The sequence below is a fragment of the Hydra vulgaris genome, chromosome 02, assembly GCF_038396675.1.
Source record: "Hydra vulgaris chromosome 02, alternate assembly HydraT2T_AEP".
Taxonomy (NCBI): Eukaryota; Metazoa; Cnidaria; class Hydrozoa; order Anthoathecata; family Hydridae; genus Hydra; species Hydra vulgaris.
Genome location: NC_088921.1, coordinates 31,198,853 through 31,219,146, shown reverse-complemented (window position 1 = coordinate 31,219,146; position 20,294 = coordinate 31,198,853). Strand labels below are relative to the sequence as shown.

The 20,294-nt window shown below is 29.2% G+C and overlaps 1 protein-coding gene across 2 annotated transcripts in view; it reads right to left on the bottom strand.

The window, feature by feature from the left end:
• Positions 1–1,890, bottom strand: part of LOC105847189 (ankyrin repeat and sterile alpha motif domain-containing protein 1B) — a 74,967-nt gene extending 73,077 nt beyond the window's left edge. The window contains exon 1 of one of the 2 annotated variants that reach the window (XM_065790594.1): positions 1,514–1,890. In XM_065790594.1, the coding sequence (XP_065646666.1) occupies positions 1,514–1,605 (92 nt within the window). In that variant the 5' untranslated portion in view covers positions 1,606–1,890. The remainder of the gene's footprint in view (positions 1–1,513) is intronic. The other variant, XM_065790595.1, reaches the window with a different exon arrangement.
• Positions 1,891–20,294: the final 18,404 nt, after the last annotated feature.

Genomic DNA, 20,294 nt, shown 5'->3' with positions numbered 1-20,294 from the left:
ATATATTATATATATATATATATATATATATATATATATATATATATATATATATATATATATATATATATATATATATATATATACTTTATGGATGACATTTTCTTTGATTATAAATTGCAAAAAGCATTCCTTACCTAGATAACATTATTTTCTGCAGGTCTAACCAAGAGGATCATAGCAGAAACCTTAAACCTTTCAATACTATCTTTATTGATTTTTTTGAAAATCGTTTTTCAATCAGTTTTTTAATTTATTTTCTTAAACCTTTTGTTGTAAGTTCTCCTAAACTTTACTTTCTTGCATATATTGTTTTCTCACTATGATTATTAGATCCTAATTGTTCAAAATTTTTTAACTTTCTTGCATATATTGTTTTCTCACTATTATTATTAGATCTTAATTGTTCAAAATTTAGTAACTAAGCAAAAATATCCTTTATTGATTTTTTTCTTTCCAATTTCAGCCATTAAACAACTTAAGGACCTTTAACTACTAAATAACTAGCAGTAGCAAACCCAAATATTCTCTTCAAAATTAAAGCTGGCGCTTCTTATTTTACAATTATCAAAATAATAAGTCAACAAAGGAGATTATTGCACTTTCTTCACAACTCTATAAAAAATAGAAAGCCATCAATCTGTCATTGACCAAAAGATAAAGTATATTTTCATGTTAATAGTGATGTCATAAATAGAGAAACTTTAAAATTCCATATCTTTACTTTGAAATTCCATATCTTTACAGATCAAAAGTACTTCATTCAGAGCTGGAACATATATCTCAGTAGATGCACTTTTATAATGCTTTTCTATAAATACCTTAGTACACTACACAACGAAATGTGAAATGTAAAGCTACATGGCAATCACAACTCCCATATATAAAAAAATACTTTAGGCTATTAGTAAAACACCATCAGGTCAACTTATTTTCTCTAAAAGACCTTGGGAAAAACTTGCTATGGATTTTGTTCTGCAAGACTGCAAACAAACTCTTTCTTGTCATGGTAGATGAATGTTTTAAATGCTCACTTGTAGAACTAGTTACTTTGCTTAAAACCATACTATTGATGCTTAATACATATAACTATATCTATATTCAATACTAGAATTTTTATAAATTTTTTTTATTTATTTATTACTTTGTTTTTAAAGAATAAAACTTTAAAACATTATTGTTATGCTCAACATTTTTTTCGTATTGCCTAAAATTAATTTATTTGTTTTCTGTATGTGTGTGTGTATATATATATATATATATATATATATATATATATATATATATATATATATATATATATATATATATATATATATATATATATATATATATATATATATATATATATATATATATATATATATATATATATATATATATATATATAGTATATATATATATATATATATATATATATATATATATATATATATATATATATATATATATATGTATATATATATATATATATATATATATATATATATATATATATCCTTCATATTTTTACCCGAATACTTTTGACTTTTGAGTTAATAATGCCTCTAATTTTCCTAAATTTCCAGTTTGTGCTGCTTGAAGTATTTCATGCTCTTTTCCCATCACATAAAGTTTTCTTGATTAACTCTTTTTCATAGTTGGGATTTTACTTTATAAGAAAATGTTATAAATCTGTTCTAAATGTAATTGTTGTTTTCTTGATATTTCGAAATATTACGCTCACTTCAAAAGTTAAGCGCGAGAATTGACTTTAATTAAAGCATAACTTTTTAAATTTTTTGTAATTTTGTTTAAGCATCTGAAAAAATTGTCTTTAATTTTAAATGCATAATTTTTTTGAAATTTTTTATTTTGTCTGCGTATTTTGTTGATGTTTTTTTTCAAAAAGTCAATGCAGTGACGGATACCAAATATCTTGATGGGTGAGTAGGGTGGGGTCCTAGTTTAGAAACTCTCGCAGATCGTGACCACATCATCTCTACCTTGTTCTTTAAAGAACAGCCAGAAATATTGTATGCATATGATTTTAATTAAGCTACTAGGATAACAAGCTAAGAAAAAAATCTTGAATCGATTGAGTAAACTCTGGAACAATATTTCGTTATTAAAAAAAGAGGAAATCACCACGTATTTATCTTGATGTGCAGAAAGTAAATGTTTTTTTAACAAATTCGTTAAAAATTACCATAAGATTTTTTTTATATAGCTGTACGATTATTTATTAATGACAAATGATATATTAGTGACATATTTAGTGCAGTAGTTTTATTTAGATAACACCATTAGTCCCAGCACATTTAGATTAGAGAGACTTCTACTGGACATATGTCAAGAAATCATAGATGTTATGTTTGTAGCAAGAAAGGGGAGAAAGAAAACGTCCGCAAATGTTACCAAAAAAAAAGGTATTTGAGATGGAATAACCAAATAAAAAAGTTGAAATTTGATATTAAGTATCTTTAAAACCATTTTAAGTTGTCATTATTAAAATTAATTTATCTTTTAGCAAAATAAAACCTTTTTATTTTTCTGAGACCAATAAATATTGAATACTTTTTTTCTATCAATTTGGACCTTTTTGATGAATAGTATTTTCTTTAAAAAACGAAAAAAAAATGAAAAATTTCAAATTGAAAACGAATACGACATTTTGTCAATAATAAAAAACACGACATTTTTTTAATAATGTAAATAGAATACGTGGCAAAATCTCTAAATCAATTGGTTATCTATTTGGCATATAGCTATATAGTTATATGCCAAAACATTACGAAAACAGAAATACTTATATAAGTATTTTTATTTTGTATTTATATTATCTAGATAAACAGTTCATATAAGTAATTTTTTAAACATTTGTTTTTTTATACAGTTATGAGAGCCCCATTGAATTTTGTTATTTTTGTTTCAGTAAATTTCTTGTTTGTTTGTTTTTTCAAAAATTTTGCTATCTGGCAAATTTGAGTTAATTTTCTAACCATGAGCGAGATCTCGTCTCGTTCTCGTTTCTCGTGAGAAATGGGACTTCTCGTGAGAAACGAGAAATAGAAAATTCTCGCGAGAAGTAGAACGAGACTTAAATATTATATTATTTTCCAAATTAAAAATTATTATAATTTACAAATGCTTAATAATTTGTTTTTTTAATTAAATAATATTTTGACTCCGTGATTTTAATAAATCTAATTAAAAATTTAATTTGTTTTTGAGAAAAATAAATTAAATTTTTAATTAGATTTTTTTTTTAAATCTAATTAAAAAATTTTAATAAGATTTTAAATATTTTTAATTAGATTTTAAATATTTTTAATCAGATTTTAAATACAAAAGCTTTTTTTATAAAATGGTGCACTTTCGACTTGATTTCATTAGTTTACCATTGGAATTCAACTTGACACATATTGTTCATATTGAAAAGAAATATTCTTGCCTCATTTCAACGATCAAAAATGTCACCAAGAAAAAACAAAATCTGGAGATATTTTCAAAAAATAAGTGACGGTGCTGAATGCAAGGCGTGCAAAAAGTCTTTGAAAACAAAAGGTGGAAACACAAGCGGACTTCATCGTCACCTCGAAGAAAAAACACAGCCAAGATTACGTTGAACATTCTGAAAAAACTGACGACTCTCTTCTTCCTCCTCCTAAGAAGAAACAACGAACCATGGTCGAAATGCTTGAAACAAAGTCCAAATATGACAAAGACAATTCCATTCAAAAAACATTTTGACTCTGCAATGCTGGATTACTTTTGCACTGATCTGGCATCCTTTTCAGCAGTCGAAGGAAGAGGTTTCAAGAAATTGTTTGACATTGCAAACCCTAAACTGAACTTTCATCACAGAACAACATATTCAAGAAAGCTTTCAATTCGATCAAGAAAAGTTCAAGCTGGAATGAAGAGCATAATAACGGAGATTACGCCAAATCTAAAAAGTGCTGCATTGACTTCTGACATTTGGACTTCTAGAGCTCAGGACAGCTACATCTCTTGGAATTTTCATGCTATTGACGAAAATTGGAGACTACATCACTGGACACCCCATGTCCAACAGTTCTCAGGCAGACACACAGGTATCTTAATTGAAGGAAAGCTGGATTCTTTTTTAGAAAATCTAAATTTGCCTGCTGATTTGCCAATGTACTGCGTGAACGACTAGGCAAGAAACATGAAACTTGCAGTCAAATTGTCAAAGCGCCTTGACCAATACTTGTGCAACAATCATACTTTGCAATGTGCAGTTCGAGACTCATTTGGAATGACTGCTAGAATGAATGATGCGTTGCAAACATGCAAAGATTTGGCTTCTTTAACTCACCAGTCAACAGTTGCAGCTGAGTTGCTTGAATCAAAATCAGACGCTCAAGGAATCAATTTTAGACAGTTACGCCAATCTGTTGACACAAGATGGAATAGTGAACTGGATTGCATGGCTTCTGTCCTACATCTAAAGAGTGCAATTATCAGCTTATGTGCAAATGAAGATATTTTTTCTTCAAATAACATCCGTGCATCACAGTTAGCCTCACAGGTTAAGGATAATGTTGAGTGTCAACCTGTTGCCAGAGTCCTTTCAGCAGATTTGTCCCCTAATTGAAAACTGAAGCGCAAGTTAAACGTCAGACTTGAAACACAAGAGCCAACATCTGAACTGAATCCTATTTTGAGCGAAATGTTCCAGTATAAATATCTCCCTGATGCCAAAAAAGTCTTTTCGATTCTTGATTGGTGGAAATTGCATTCAAATACATTGCCAGAACTCTCTTCATTAGCTAGACAAATTTTAGCTATTCCAGCAAGTTCAACCAAATCAGAGAGAGTTTTTAGCTTAGGTAGAAATGTCGTCCAATTATCCAGACACAACTTACACCCAGAAAAAGTAGAACAAATCATCTTAATCAGAGAAAACATTGTCTTGTTGGAAAAGTTTGGCAAAAAAATTCTGAATTAATATTTGAAAAAGTTGTTTATATTTGACCAATATCATTTGTGTCTATTTGTCAAAACCATGTTTACATTTTTTTTTTTTTTACTTGGATTTTAATAAATTTGTTTTCTAAAATTGTTAAATTTCTCGTCTCGTGTTGTTCTCGGTCTCACGAGAAGTACTAACTTCTCGTCTCGGTTTGAAAAAAACCTAGTCTCGCTCGTGGTTATAATTTTCGCGTATATGTGTGTGTGCGCGCTCGCACTGAAACGTAATAGTAAATAAAAAACAAAATGAAATAAAAATGAATCTAAACATAGTGAAAAACACATCACAAATCTAAAAATAGTTACCCGACTGGGGCTCAAAGGAATTATGGATGACAAAACACTACCCTACGGTTCGTAACAAAATTCGAATATAATCGAATATAATAATTGTGTAAATTTATGGTGCTTGTTGGTTTTAAAAACTATTGATATTTTATATACCATTGGAAATGTCTAAAACTAGTATTAAAATAAGTATCTACAAAATGTTATGCTCATTTTAGTAACAAAATTTGAACTTTGAAATTTTGAAAACTTGAAAATTAAAAATGCGACCGATTTTAGAATGTCGCATTCTAGTTAGAATCATTGTGTACTTCGTGTGCACAGGCGTGTTAGAAGCAACTGATTTCTTTAACTTGTTCTTTAGGTTATAAGTAAGAAGAAAAAGATGGGAGCCAAAAAATTTTTACAGTTTGGGGCCGGGTCCCATGACATTCTTATTCAAACTTATGACAGTCAACAAAAAAAAAAAATCGTTACTTTAAAAAATATGTATATTATACAAAAGTGCTTGTCAAGCGTAACAAAAAATATGTGAAAATCATATGCTGTAAACGTTTGCTTCCCAAGATATGACTCCTTACAGAGTATATAAACTACAGACCCAGAATTTACAGAACGGCATAAGAAGTCAAAAAAAATGAATTTTTCATTCCAATTTTGTTCCAGATAAATTTTACCTAATTAAAAATATAGAATTTTTATTAATCTAAAGTTTTGTTCAAAAAAATTATTTATTGAATAAATGCATGAACGGTCGTTTTAATGGAATTTGTTGTTTAATTCGTTTGATTATTCATATTAACAAGTGTCATTTTGAAAGTTAATAATTTATAATGTCATCAAATAAGTTAAATAGTGTATCTTTTTTTTAAAAAAGCTAGGGGCTTTTTTTCCATGGATACGACATCAGTTTTATATATTTGTCAAAAAAGAGAAGCTAACCCCCCCCCCCCCCCCACCTCCCTTATTCAGACAAAAAGTGGTTTGAAAGACTCGTCCAGTAAAACAAAAAACATTAAAACATTTTTTTACGACTTATTAGGTATAGATGAACCTATATTTTTTACAAAAAGATCATTTAAATAACACAACGCACTATTAGTGATAAGAAAAACTAATAAAATTTGATAAATATAAGCTGATACATATAAATATCCTAACAAGCTGTTACATATAAATATCCTAACAAGCTGATATATATAAATATCCTAACAAACAATTTTTTAGTGAATTTGGCAGTGGATATATAAAGGCAATTTTGAGCCATTTATTTGAGTTTTGCTCATCGGTTATTTAGCTGAACATTAGTGGCAGCCACTACAAATCCCCAGCCGATAACTTTCCGAAATGTTAAAGTTGCTAGTCATCGACTAGCCACTTTAACATTTACAAAATTATTTTTTTCGATAAGATTTGTCATGAACATAACCGAAACATTTTTTCTTTTATTGATTGTTTTGTTCTTTTTATTACATTTTAAATAAGCATTTAGTTACAATATTTAAAATTACAAATATATAATAATAATAATAATAATAATAATAATAATAATAATAATAATAATAACAATAATAACAATAATAATAATAATAATACTAATAATAATAATAATATGTAAATTATGTTAGTGTATTTTACAAATAGAGCGCTCAATGTTCTTAAAGACCAGAGCAATAACAAATTAGTTTTTTACTAATTTATACATATATATATATATATATATATATATATATATATATATATATATATATATATATATATATATATATATATATATATATTTTTTTTTTTTATATTTTTACAACTACATATTAACTACAAATTTTTTACACTGCAATATTATAAAGAAACTGTACTTCCTAAACAAAAAAAAAATACATTTTACAAAATACCGTTAAGTATAGGAAGCAATAATTAGGTATGCTATGACTTGATAAGAAGGGTTTTTTTGTTGCAGGGAACTCGTAGTAGACTGAGATTAGTCTTATCATCGAGAACCTTGAGGTATTGCGTAAATTTCGACTTTCGAAAATTTTGAGTTTCGACTTTAAAGAAGTTATATTGCCTGGGAGAAAAATCGAGGTATAATTCGGAATTAATTTGTTGAATAAATATGGGCCACGATAAGAAATAGAAAATTGAGAACTTTTTTTTTTTTTCAGGGGAACAATAAAGTTACCAGTTGCTCTTGTGTTAAATTTGTTGATATTAGATTGAAAGAAGTTTCCTGTGAATCGGTTTGGAACTAATCCTAGCTTGTATTTAAGCATGAACAAAATGTTAGCGTAGATATTAATTTGGTAAATGTTTAGTGCTTTCATTTCTTTTAATAGGGGTTTAGCGTGGGTCAGTTTGTTTTTATGATGTATTATTCTAGAAGCATGTTTTTGTCGTCGATAAAGAGATATTAATTTTGTCTTGTATGTGCTTCCCCAGGCTATGTTGGCATATGTGAGATAACTATGTATAAAGGAAAAGTAAAGAAGTTTTAGGTTTTTTTGCGATAAAAATGGTCTAGCTTTAAAAAGTATACCAATACTTTTAGATATTTTAGTGTTGATGGCATTTATATGAGCTGTCCATAAAACATTTTCGTCAATAATCACACCAAGAAATTTAATTGTTTGGGTTCTTTCGATTTTTTTGTATTCAATACTTAGTGTCGGTAGAATTGATGGTAGTTTGTTCTTCTGTTTCTTTAAGTGAAATAAAATATATTTAGTTTTTTGCGCGTTTAATGATAACTTGTTAGCACTGAACCATGTTTTAAGATTTTGAAGTTCAAAGTTGACTTTATCAAAGAGGTCATTGATAGAGGTAGATGAGTAGAACAGATTGGTATCATCTGCAAACATTATACAATCGAGATTTGTAGAGGCTTTAGGAAGATCGTTAATGCAGATAAGGAATAACAAAGGTGCAAGAATAGATCCCTGGGGGACACCGCATTTGATTTTTAATAACTCCGTATTAGTGATACCGTCTATAATAACACATTGTTGCCTGTTATTTAAATAATTAGTGAACCATTTTTTGTTTGATTTTTTATACCGTATTTTCTCATTTTTTCGAGCAGAATTTTATGGTTGACAGTATCGAAAGCTTTTGTAAGATCGATAAAAACTCCCAATACAAATTTTCCTTTATCAAATGGCGAGCTAATGTTGTCCATTAGGTCTAAGGTTGCATGTTCCGTAGAATGATTAGTTTGAAAGCCGTATTGACATTCCCTTAGAATTTTATTGTCTGCTAAATATTTATAAAGTCGGTTGTACATTATTCTTTCCAGGAGTTTGGAAAACACTGGAAGAATTGAGATAGGTCTATAATTGGTTAGCAATTTCTCCAATTTTAAATACAGGTAAAATCTTCGCAATTTTTAATTTGTTCGGAACAACTCCAGTTCTAATTGATGACTTGAAAACATTAAATAAAGGATCTGCTACAATGGATAAAATATCATATACTACATTGCTGGAAATGTCATCGACGCCCGGAGCTTTGTTCTTTCTGATTGATTTTTTTGCTTCTTCAAATTCCTCCAATTTTAGGTCACTCTCAGAAAATGAACTAGTATGGTCAGTAAAATAGTTATTAAATGAATTGTTCGAGTTGTTTATCTTGTATGCCAGGTTAGGACCAATATTTACAAAAATGTTATTAAATATGTCGGAGATAGTTTCTTTATCTGTATACTCAATTCCATTTTCCGCAATTCTGGAGGGTAACATTTCGGATTTAGTTTTGGTTTTTCCGATAATATCGTTCATAATTTCCCATGTTTTTTTAATGCTACCATTGTGTTTTTGTAATTGTTTAGAATAATAGATTTTTTTTGATTAATTTTTAATTTTTTCAAAAAGGTTTTTGTATTGTTTATAGACAGTAAGATTTTTTTCGTTTCTATTTTTTAAATATTTAATGTATAGTTTTTGTTTTTTCTTTACCGATTTCTTTATTCCGTTAGTTATCCATGGACATTTCAAATATTTAACTTTTATTTCTTTTTCAATAATTGGAAAGTGTTTATTGTAGTGCTCAAGAAAAATATCAATAAATATATTATAAGCAGTATTTGTAAGTCCTCGGTTCATTGTTGATAAACATTTGACCAATTTGTTTTTGATAAAGTTTCTTTAAATTTGTGAATCGAAGATTTGTTAATTTTTCTTTTATATGTTTTAATTTTTGAATTATTTAATGAGGAAGAGTTTTGTGTAAGTGAGAAGAATATTGGAAAGTGGTCTGATATATCAATTTTAAATATTCCTGTTTTTAAAGATATGTCTAAAAATGAGTTGGTCAGTATATTATCTATGGCTGTAATTGAGGTTGAAGTGACTCTGGTGGGTTTATTAATTAATGAGAATATACCGAGCTGAAACAAATTATCAAAGAAAATTTGTTATTGTTTTCATTGCATTTTAAACAATCTATGTTCATGTCTCCTATGCAAAATATATATTTTTTTTCATTATTGAGTTTTATAAAGATTTGGTTCAAATAGTTAGAAAATTTGATAATATTGCCATCAGGTGGCCTGTAACAAGTAGTTACTAAAATGTTTTTTTTATTTTTATTGATTATTTCTATGGTGAAGGCCTCATTGTCGGCATCGGAGAACGAGAGGTCGTTTCTAATTTTTTTTCAAGATCATTCCGAATATAAACTAAAATTCCTCCTCCTCTTTTGGGTATTTTCCTTTCAAAAGAAATCATGTGGTAGTTAGTAATTTGAAGGTTTGAATTTGCTTGAGAAAATTCGTCAGTACACCACGTTTCTGTAATACAAATCATGCTGAATGAATAATTACATTCTAAAAGAAAACTTTTCAATTTGTCGATATTTGAGTTAATACTTCTTATGTTTATGTGAATAACTGTAAAATCTTCATTACCTTGTTTGAATTGGGATTTAAAAGTATCAATTTCAAAATATTCTGTATTACAACATTTTTCGTTAAATATTTTTTTATCTGCTTGATAAAAATCGTTAGGTAAAATATTATTTGCGGTTTTAAAATAATCGGAGTAATGGGTTTCAAACTCTATTGTTTCGAATGCCATTTTGTCGGTTTACATAATTTAATTACAAAGATTGCGGGTTTTTTTTTATTTTATTTTATTTTTTAGCAAACACTCTCCTATTCACGAAATTCTCTGACAAATATTTTATCATATTTAATAATAGCGTATTTACCTTCTTTGCGTAGCCGTTTGACTTCTTCCCAAAGCTTTTTCCTAATCTCCATTGTTTCATTCGAGAAGTCTTCGTTAATGAAAATACCCGTTCCCTTGAGTTTTTTTGCTGATGTTAATATTTTATTTTTATTTTGAAAGTCTAATAGTTTAATAATCATGGTTCGTGGAGATTTATCTTCTTTTATTTTCCCGATACGATAAGCTCTTTCAACTATTATTTTCTCGGAGATTCCCAGCTTGTTTATAAATATATTTTTAAGCTCATTTGCACGATCATCAAGTTTCAGTGGGCAGCTCAGTTAATCCATCAATTCTTAGGTTATTCTGTCGTGAACGTTTTTCCAAGTAATTAAATTTGTTTTTTAAATTGCCAATTTCGATGTCTAACAAACTGTTTGTTTGTAATATTTTATTTAAAAAGTTTTCTTCCTGAAAGTTAATACTTTCCTTTAAATCACTGATGTCTTTTTCAACAATTACAAGTTTCGATTTGTTTTTATTAAACTCGTTTTCAAGTTTGTCAAGTCGATCGGTTATTATTTTTAAGTTCGCACTTAAAATATCGGTAAAAATCTTTTCCTGATTTTTTAAAAGTACAGCAGTTTCAGTTAAAATGCCTTTTTTTTGCTCATCAAGTTTGGTGCTTATTAGTTTTTCTATATTTTTCATCATAACTTCCATTTTGTAAATAACTAATCGCTCGATAAACACGTCTTGCTCGTTCAATGCCGCAAGTCAAAATAAAACATATATATGTTATATATATATATATATGTATATATATATATATATATATATATATATATATATATATATATATATATATATATATATATATATATATATATATATATATATACTGTGCTGTGCAAAAGTCATTATAACAGCGTCGAAAACAAGCTTACAGTGCATTTAAAACGCCATAGGGTCCTGCCATCTGGCGAATACTTCATAACTATTTATTTAAATGGTTGCTTCAGCAGCTGACTTTGTTTTTAAACACATTTTGTGTTATTTTATTAATATTTATCCATTTTTATCGGGTTTTCTCGTGGCGATCGGTGAATTTTCAATTTTTGGCGATTTAGCAGGTATGTTAAAATTTATTTCTAAACTATTGTTTAGTTTAGTAATTGTAATTTAATGACACTTTATGCAGTTTTATAGTATTTTACTTATGGATTTATGTGGAAAGCATGAGATTTTGGTTTTTTTAGCCCATAAAATTGTTTTTTAATATCATGTAACAAAATTGGAATTTTTGGTCAATAAAATTTAAAAATTGTCATATTCTGTAGAAATAACAATTGTAATAACATGATTTATTATGTATTTTATATTTATACTATTGCACTTTTAATATTTATTACTTCTTTTTATTATTTTATATTATTTAAAAATTTTGTTTACATTTTTCAGACATGACTCCGTATAGAAAGTTGACGATGGAACAGAGATGTGAGGTGTTGGCGAAGGTTAAGGAAGGATATGCGTATCGGAAGGTGGCACAAATAATGAAAATCCACTACCTGACTGTATTTGGAATTGTGAGGAAGCATGCCGCAACCAACTCCGTACGCGATCTTTCCAGGGACGGCCGGCCAAAGAAGACCACGGCGAGAGAGGATCGGATGTTTGTTCGTATGAGTATGAAAAATTGTCGAATGACATCATCGGACATCAGGAAACAGTCGGCAGTGGACATATCTACAAGCACAGTCAGAAGGAGACTCCTGAAGGCCGGTCTACAAGGTTGTGTAGCGGCCAAGAAACCTCTTTTGACTGTTGCCCACAAGAAAGCTCGATTGGATTTTGCGCGACGACATAAGGACTGGGGTGTTGAGGAGTGGAAAAGGGTGTTGTGGAGCGATGAAAGCTCATTCCAGATGTTTTGTGGGGCTAAAAGGGCTTATGTAAGAAGGAAAGCTGGGGAAAAGTTCATCCCACAGTGCATTGTTCCAACAGTTAAGCACGGGGGAGGTTCCATAATGGTTTGGGGTTGCATGTTCTGGGCAGGGGTTGGCCAGTTGTACAGGTGTGAGGATACCATGAATCAACACCAGTATGTCAGGGTCCTCGAGAACTGTATGCTGCCATCAGCCAATTTGCTTTTTGGCAATGGAGAAGAGTTCCTGTTCCAACAGGACAATGCTCCTTGCCATAAAGCAAGGCTTGTGACTGCATATCTGGAGGATCATGATATACGGGTACTGAACTGGCCAGCCCAGAGTCCAGACCTCAACCCCATAGAGCACCTGTGGGAAATAATGTTTAAACACTTGCAAGGAGCAAACCCTAGCAATAAGGATGCACTTTGGGTCCATTTACAGAACATATGGAATGATATTTCACCAGCTACTGTTCAGAACTTGATTAGCTTTATGCCCCGTAGGATCAAGTCTGTCATCAAATCAAGGGGTGGGCAGACAAAGTATTAATAAAATGTGTAATTTTAAATTGTATGAACAGTTGCAATAAAAAAAATAATCCAAATCAATTGTTTTCAGTCGTTTTTATTTGTAACGCTACAAGAAAATAGAAAAAAACCTTAAAAATATTACTGTTATAATGACTTTTGCACAGCACTGTATATATATATATATACATATAATGATCGTTTAAATAATAAAAGAAGGCGGGAATTCGTAGAAGACCACACGGTCTTGTCGTCGAGTACCGCTAAGAAATGATCGTATTAAAATTTATAAGATATTTACAAGTTAAAAAATAAGTTAACGAAGTAAGAAACTTAAGATATTCCGTTACAAATACAAGATACATTATTGCATATTACAGTTGTTAATGATACATATATAATCTTTATAAATTGATGATTAAATAGAGGGTAAAAAGGAAGATCACTAAAAAAATATCAAAAGTACATCTTCGATTGTAAAAATGAGATTATTAAGCTTTCGTTTAAAAAAAAAGCAGTTACTTTGATGAATAAAATCCTCAGTAAAATTTTTTAAAACTATTTTGTTCCATAAGAATGGTCCCCGATAATCAATACAAAATTTAATAAGATTTGTTTAAAAAATGGGCTGCCTAATAAAATTATCATTGCGTAAAATGTATTTATTTTTATCTTTTAATGAATACAAGTTATGGAAAGAAATAGGGGATGAATTGGTTTTACATTTAAACATAAAACAAAGAATAAAATGTTAAGCTCATATATATTAAAAACTTTTTATTTCAAATAATAGAGGCTTTGCATAAGTACAACGGTCTTTAAAATGTATGAGACGTGCTACATGCTTCTGCTGACAATAAAGAGGTTTAAGTTTATTTTTCTTTGTACTACCCCAAGCAATGTTTGCATAGTTTATGTGACAATGAATAAATCAGTGATTTAATTGTACTAAAGTATATTTTTTAAACATTTCTTGCTTTGTACAATATTCCTATACTTTTTGAAATTTTACTTGATAAGTTTTTAATGTGACTTTTTCATGTAAGATTTTCATCAATACAAACACCTAGAAAGTTGGTCACTGTTACTTGTTTAATTTGTATACTGTCAATAACAAGTTGAGGCATGTTAATTGGCAGTTTATGTTTTTTGATAAGAGGATGGAAAAGAATCCATTTAGTTTTATCAATGTTAAGAGATAATTTGTTAGTCTTAAACCAGTCAGATATTTTGATTAACTCGATGTTCACGCAATGAAATAGAGTAGGAATGCTTTTGTGTGACAAATAAATTAGTGTCATCAGCAGTAGTATAAAATACGGGTTCTGGCACATTTTTTTTCAACTATATACCTATCCATATTCTCATATCATATTTCAACTATATCAACCATAATATATTAATATAATATGGTTACATCAATTTCACAAGTGAAATCTAAGCGTAATGTCTAGCCTAAGCGTAATAGTAAATTACTCCTTTAACTCAGAAAAACTTCCAGATTTGGGGAAATTCCAGAAATGGGGGTATTAATAAAATATTTGCTTGTTGTGTTGTAATAAAAGGTTGCAACGAATATGTAAGTGGATTTCCAGTTTTATTGTTTAATTCAATTTTTAGATTAGTTTTAAATGGTAAATCAAGTGTAAAGTATCCTCCTAATTCAATATTAGAATGCATATTACAACCTTGTAAAGAGTTAGTATAAAATGGTCCACCAAGTGGAGCGAATAATAAATCACAAGCTATACTTCCTATGCAAAGCGTATTATCTGCATATATCCTAATAAATACATTACTTGATACACTTCCATTAGGATTTGTTCCTTTAAATTCTAACCATAGTTTTCTGAGAATACCAGGACCACTATTTTGAATAAAAACTGCTGTTCCATCTGTATTTGGTTCAAGAGTCTGGGATTTTACCCCCATGCATGTTAAACTTGAATTTGGTACTATTTCTAAACTGCTAGAATTAGGTATTATTGTGTCAACATAATACTTTGTAGCAGCATCATTTGGTTTTATAGGTTCTGCTACATTTATTAATTTGTTTGTACTCATGTCAATATCATTAGTTGCATTATTTTGCCAATCTCTTCTAATAAACATACTATCAGCTTGAGATGCTGTTAATCCATTTGAAACTACTCAACTTGTAGTTGAATAAATTGTTGTACGTCCGAATTTATCAACAGGCATTTTATATATAAAGAAAAAAAAATTACCATAGATTATTAATAATATTCTGAAAATCATATCCTTCATCTAGTTTTTTTAAAACATAGAGACACAAATGTCCACAGAATGAAGTATTTCCAAACTGAACTCTGTCACTATTATAATAAACAGAGTCTTTTAAATAATTAACAACTTCGACAGGTGGGGGTTGTGCATAAGAGTCAAAACTTTATTTTTTTTCACTGTCTTTGTACCAGCAAATCCAATGAAAACCCTGTTTTAAATTTTTCAAATTACCCCTTCAACATTGATAAGTTTATTATTGTTTCTCATTTTTACTAATAAATTATTTTTTTACTCAAAAAATAATTGTTGGGCTACCCTACCCCCTACCCTATAGGCTCTTTGACCTAATTGTTCTATTGCCTAATTGACCTATTGTATATGGATCCGAAGGATTTATAAATCATTTTTTTTTAATTTGTAGTGTCCATATGCTAATGTGCGTATTCCATCTTCTAAAATAACTCTTTTATCGTCTTCTGCGCTTAATGCTATTTTATTGACCTCTTCTGTGTAAATTTCATGTGAATATGATCTTATTACATTCATTTTCCTAATATGATCTCTTTTATTTAATAAACAATGTTTATAATCTTCATGTGTTATATACTTTCAAACAACATTTTTCTTTACTCCTTTACATTTTTTGTTATCTTTTCCGTGTACTTTGTAAGAATACAACTTTGATCTGAGTCCTACAAATTCTTCAATTTGTGCTCCTCCAGTCTCATCTTTAAACATTCCTATTACTTTCTTATTAAGACCAACTTTAAATCCTACATTACTAATTGCTGGGTGATTTGGGTTAAACTCACTTGTATCAAATTTGCTTTCAATATACCGTAAGATTGGGTGGCTTTGGCCCTACGGGATGACTTTAGCCCAAGCAAAATTTTTGTTTAAAAATGGTTTAAAATCGATACCTCAAGGTATGCCGGTTAATGTTTAGTAGCAAATTGTGAGAAATTTATTATTTATTTAGTCTAACTTAGTTTACTTAACTCGAGTCTTTGTGATATTATTGTAAGTTGCACTTTAGAAGAAGCCATTAAAATCTGAATTTTTTTAGGTGTGTAAACTTTTACATCGATAGCAGTACCTGGAGAAGGTTTTTTATTGGAATATACACTGAATTAATTTTAAACCATTAGTTTTTGATTCTATCTTGTTTTGAAAGTTTAACAGTTTATTACTTTTTTGCAATTGAGATTAAAAAAAAATAGGTTGTCTTTTGCCCACTACATAGGGTGACATTGGCCCGGGCTAAAGTCACCCCATGTATTAGAGTAAACCTTTTTTAGTGATTATTTATAGAAATGGTAGTTACTATGTTGGAATGAAAAATTTTGTAGTAGTAATGCAATAGAAAATCAGTATAACAGTTTGTATTAGTAAATAGCGAAACTTGTTTAGTTCTTAGTTTAAATGTGCCACAAAATTACAAGCCAAATCGTGGAAAAAGAAAATATGTTACTTATACTTTAGAACAGTTAGACAATGCATTAAAAGATTTGAAGAATGGTTTAATTACTCAACGACAAGCAGCTTTGAAATACGATATACCAAGATCAACATTAAAAAATAAAATAAAACAGACATATCCTAAAAAGTATGGTGGTCAGCAAATATTTACATCAAAAGAAGAAGACATGTTTAAGGCATATGCAATAAAATCATCTGAGTTTGGTTTTCCTGTTGATAAATATGATTTAAGATGCATAGTAAAAGGGTATTTAGAGAAAAAAGGCGTCGTTATACCTCAGTTCAAAAATAATTTTCCGGGTGGCGATTGGATTCGATCTTTTTTAAAAAGAAATCCAGAACTCACAGTAAGATTTGCAAGCAACATAAAGCGAAAGAGAGCAGAAATAGGAACGGCTGTGATTGATAACTACTTTATAAATTTATCAAATGAAATAAGTAATATATCACCTGATAATATATGGAATTATGATGAAACCAATCTCAGTGATGATCCAGGTAAAAAAAAAATATTAACAAAGCGTGGATGTAAGTATCCTGAACGCATAATTAATTCTACAAAGACCTCGTTCTTTGTAATGCTTTGTGGCAATGCTAATGATGAATTGCTACCATCTTATGTTGTTTACAAAGCTGAGTCGTTATGGAATACATGGATGGAACATGGGCCACTAAAAGCACGTTATAACAGATCAAAAAGTGGTTGATTTGACTCAACATGTTTTGAGGACTGGTTTTTCTCTTTACTTCTTCCAAGACTTAAGAAGGCTCAAGGAAGAAGTGTCAGTATAGGTGATAACGTATCTTCACATTTGAGCATTGCAGTACTGGATGCATGTCAAAGCAATAACATAGGATTTGTGGCATTACCAGCAAACTCTACACATTTCACGCAGCCATTAGATGTTGCCTACTTTAGACCAATGAAGATTAACTGGCGCAAAATATTATGTGAATGGAAGGAGAAAGCAAAAGGAAGGAGAGTTGCTTCTCTTCCTAAAGATGAATTTCCTAGACTTTTAGACCGTTTAATTACCAACTTAAATGAACATGGAAATGATAACCTTAGAGCTAGTTTTCGCAAAACTGGAATTTTTCCATTAGACAAGTCTCAAGTGCTTTCACGACTACCATGTTGTAATGTAGGCTTAGACTCAACTACTGATTTAGTAAGCCAATCAATTTTAGATCATTTATGTAAGTCACTGGATGATCCCTCAGATGGTTCTAAAAAACCAAAGCGACGTAAAGTATGTGCTGTCTCAGGTAAAAGCTTATGTTCAACAGATATATCATCTTGTGTTACAAATGATAATAATAGATTAAATTCAAATAATGTAGATACACCTATCAGTATTATAAATACAATTGAGACCAAAAACATTGACTTTGCTGGCCCAAGTACAAATACTGGAACTACTGAGACTTCTAATCTAATTTTAGCGGATGTAAGTTTAGTCGTAGAAAGTCATACAGAATCTTTAGATCATTCAGCATTAGGCAAAAAGAACTTTTAAAATATTGATAAAACAAAAAATGTTTGTAAAAAGGAGAAATTGTTAAATCTTGTAGAGAATTGTTATGTAATTGTTAAATGCAATGGAGAGTTAAATCCTGGACAGGTTTGTTTATTTATTTTGAATTATTTATATTTAGCTAATCAATTAGTAAACTTTATAACTAATTATTTTAATAACTAATATTATTTAATGTAATAACTATTGAATAATTTTAAAGTAACTTTCAAAGTTTTTTTTTCTGCAGTTGAAAAAATTAAGAAAAAATGGAAATTACTATTATGAATAAAAATGGACTTAACTAGAAATGGTCACTACCAGCAGTGCAACTTTTTTTTCCCCAGTCTTAAATAGTCGATTTTTAAAAAGGAACCAAAGAAAATTTCGAAAAAAGAAATTTATTCAGTTCCAGAACTTTTTCACTAAATTTTTTAAAACATTTATTTAGTCATTTTTGTTTACTTTATACCTAAACTGTTTTGTTTACTTGGTACCTATACTTGTTTAGTTTGTACCTATATTTTATTTACTGTATACAAGAACTTTGTTACTAAATCTTTTTTTTGTCACTTTATTTTTGTAAATTTATTTTCTTTGCCTAAATATTGTTGTTTTTATTGTTGTTTTGCTTCCTTTAGTCCCTTTTTACAGGGTTGGGCCAAAGTCACCCTAACACACAGGGTGACTTTTGCCCACCATTTAAACCACCCAAAAGATACTTCAGGTAAATAATTTTCAAATGGGAGACAGATAGTTCTAACTGTCCTTTCTATGTACTTCTAATAGTACTTAGTGTTTGAGGAAACAACTTTTGTGGCTTTCGTGCCATAGACATTAAGGATCAAAATGAGCCAAATCCACCCAATCTTACGGTAGTTAGAAATATCAGCATAAAAGTCTTCTGTTTTAATTTCGTATGCTAAAGAATCTGTATCTGTGAATAATAGTTTTGATCGATCAGCATTTTTTTCTTTATATAATCATAATGAAGTTCATACACTAGAGTTTTGCTCAAATCCAATATACACATTCCTAAGTAAATTGGTTTTTGTTCTTTTCATATGTATTGCGACTAAGTTTTCATCAAATATTGTTCTACTTTCAAAGTTTGGTTTTGATGCTAGTTTAATAGCTTCATTTCTATCTGTTACTAATCTAATATCAACTCTGTTTTCGACATTCTCCATTGTTTTTCCAAATACTGAATTGTTCATGAGTTTAAAAAAGTCTTTTTCAAAATCATTCGTTGCTTTAGTTCTAAGGTTTGTATTTAGTTCGATGTATTCATTGAGCCATGCTCTTTCTTCAAATTTTATTCCTCTATGAATTTTAGTAATCTTTAATCCTAATCTTTCATATAGTTTTAGATTTTCATAATGTACTATATACTTTTTTTTATTATTCAAGTTTGGGACTAATTTTTCAACTTTATCAATATTTAATCTTTCAGGTGCTAGAGTATAATCATTATGTTCATCATGTAGATGTTCAGGGTAATCTAAATCTACCATATGCATACTAGAGTATGCATGGAATAGATTTCCAGTTTTCTATTTCATTTTTGTCCATCCATTTAAAACCATGTGTTGGAAGTGGTTTACTCATTGCCCATCCATATAAATTATTAGCATCTAAATATTGGATGAATGTTGATTCTTTGCTTTTGTCATATGCGTCACCCATGTACTTATTATTAGAAGCTCCTAACCTATTGGATATCATACTAATTCCACCTCTTATTCCTTTCTTTATCATTAGTATCATATCGTAATCACTTGGCAATTCTAATTTCACTTTTGTTTTTTTCAATGCTGCATCCCAAGCTAATCCTGGTGAAGTATAATACCAAGCAGAATCTAATTTATAATTTTTCAGGCAAACATCTCTAAAATTTTCAAAGACATTAGCCAGTAAAAGCACATCTGAAACATTGTACAAATCGTGATAATCTCTAAATGTTTTGCAATGAAACTCATTCCATACAGTTTGTGCATGTGAGTAATCATCATCACTTATATCTTCATTGTTCAATTTTAAAAAGAATAATTCTTTTGGTGGTAATTGGGTTTCATTAAATTTATCAACAGAGTCTACCCAATCATATGGATATACGCCTTTTTTTAGTAATAAATCTAATTGTTTCCCTGAATATAATTTTTCAATATTTTT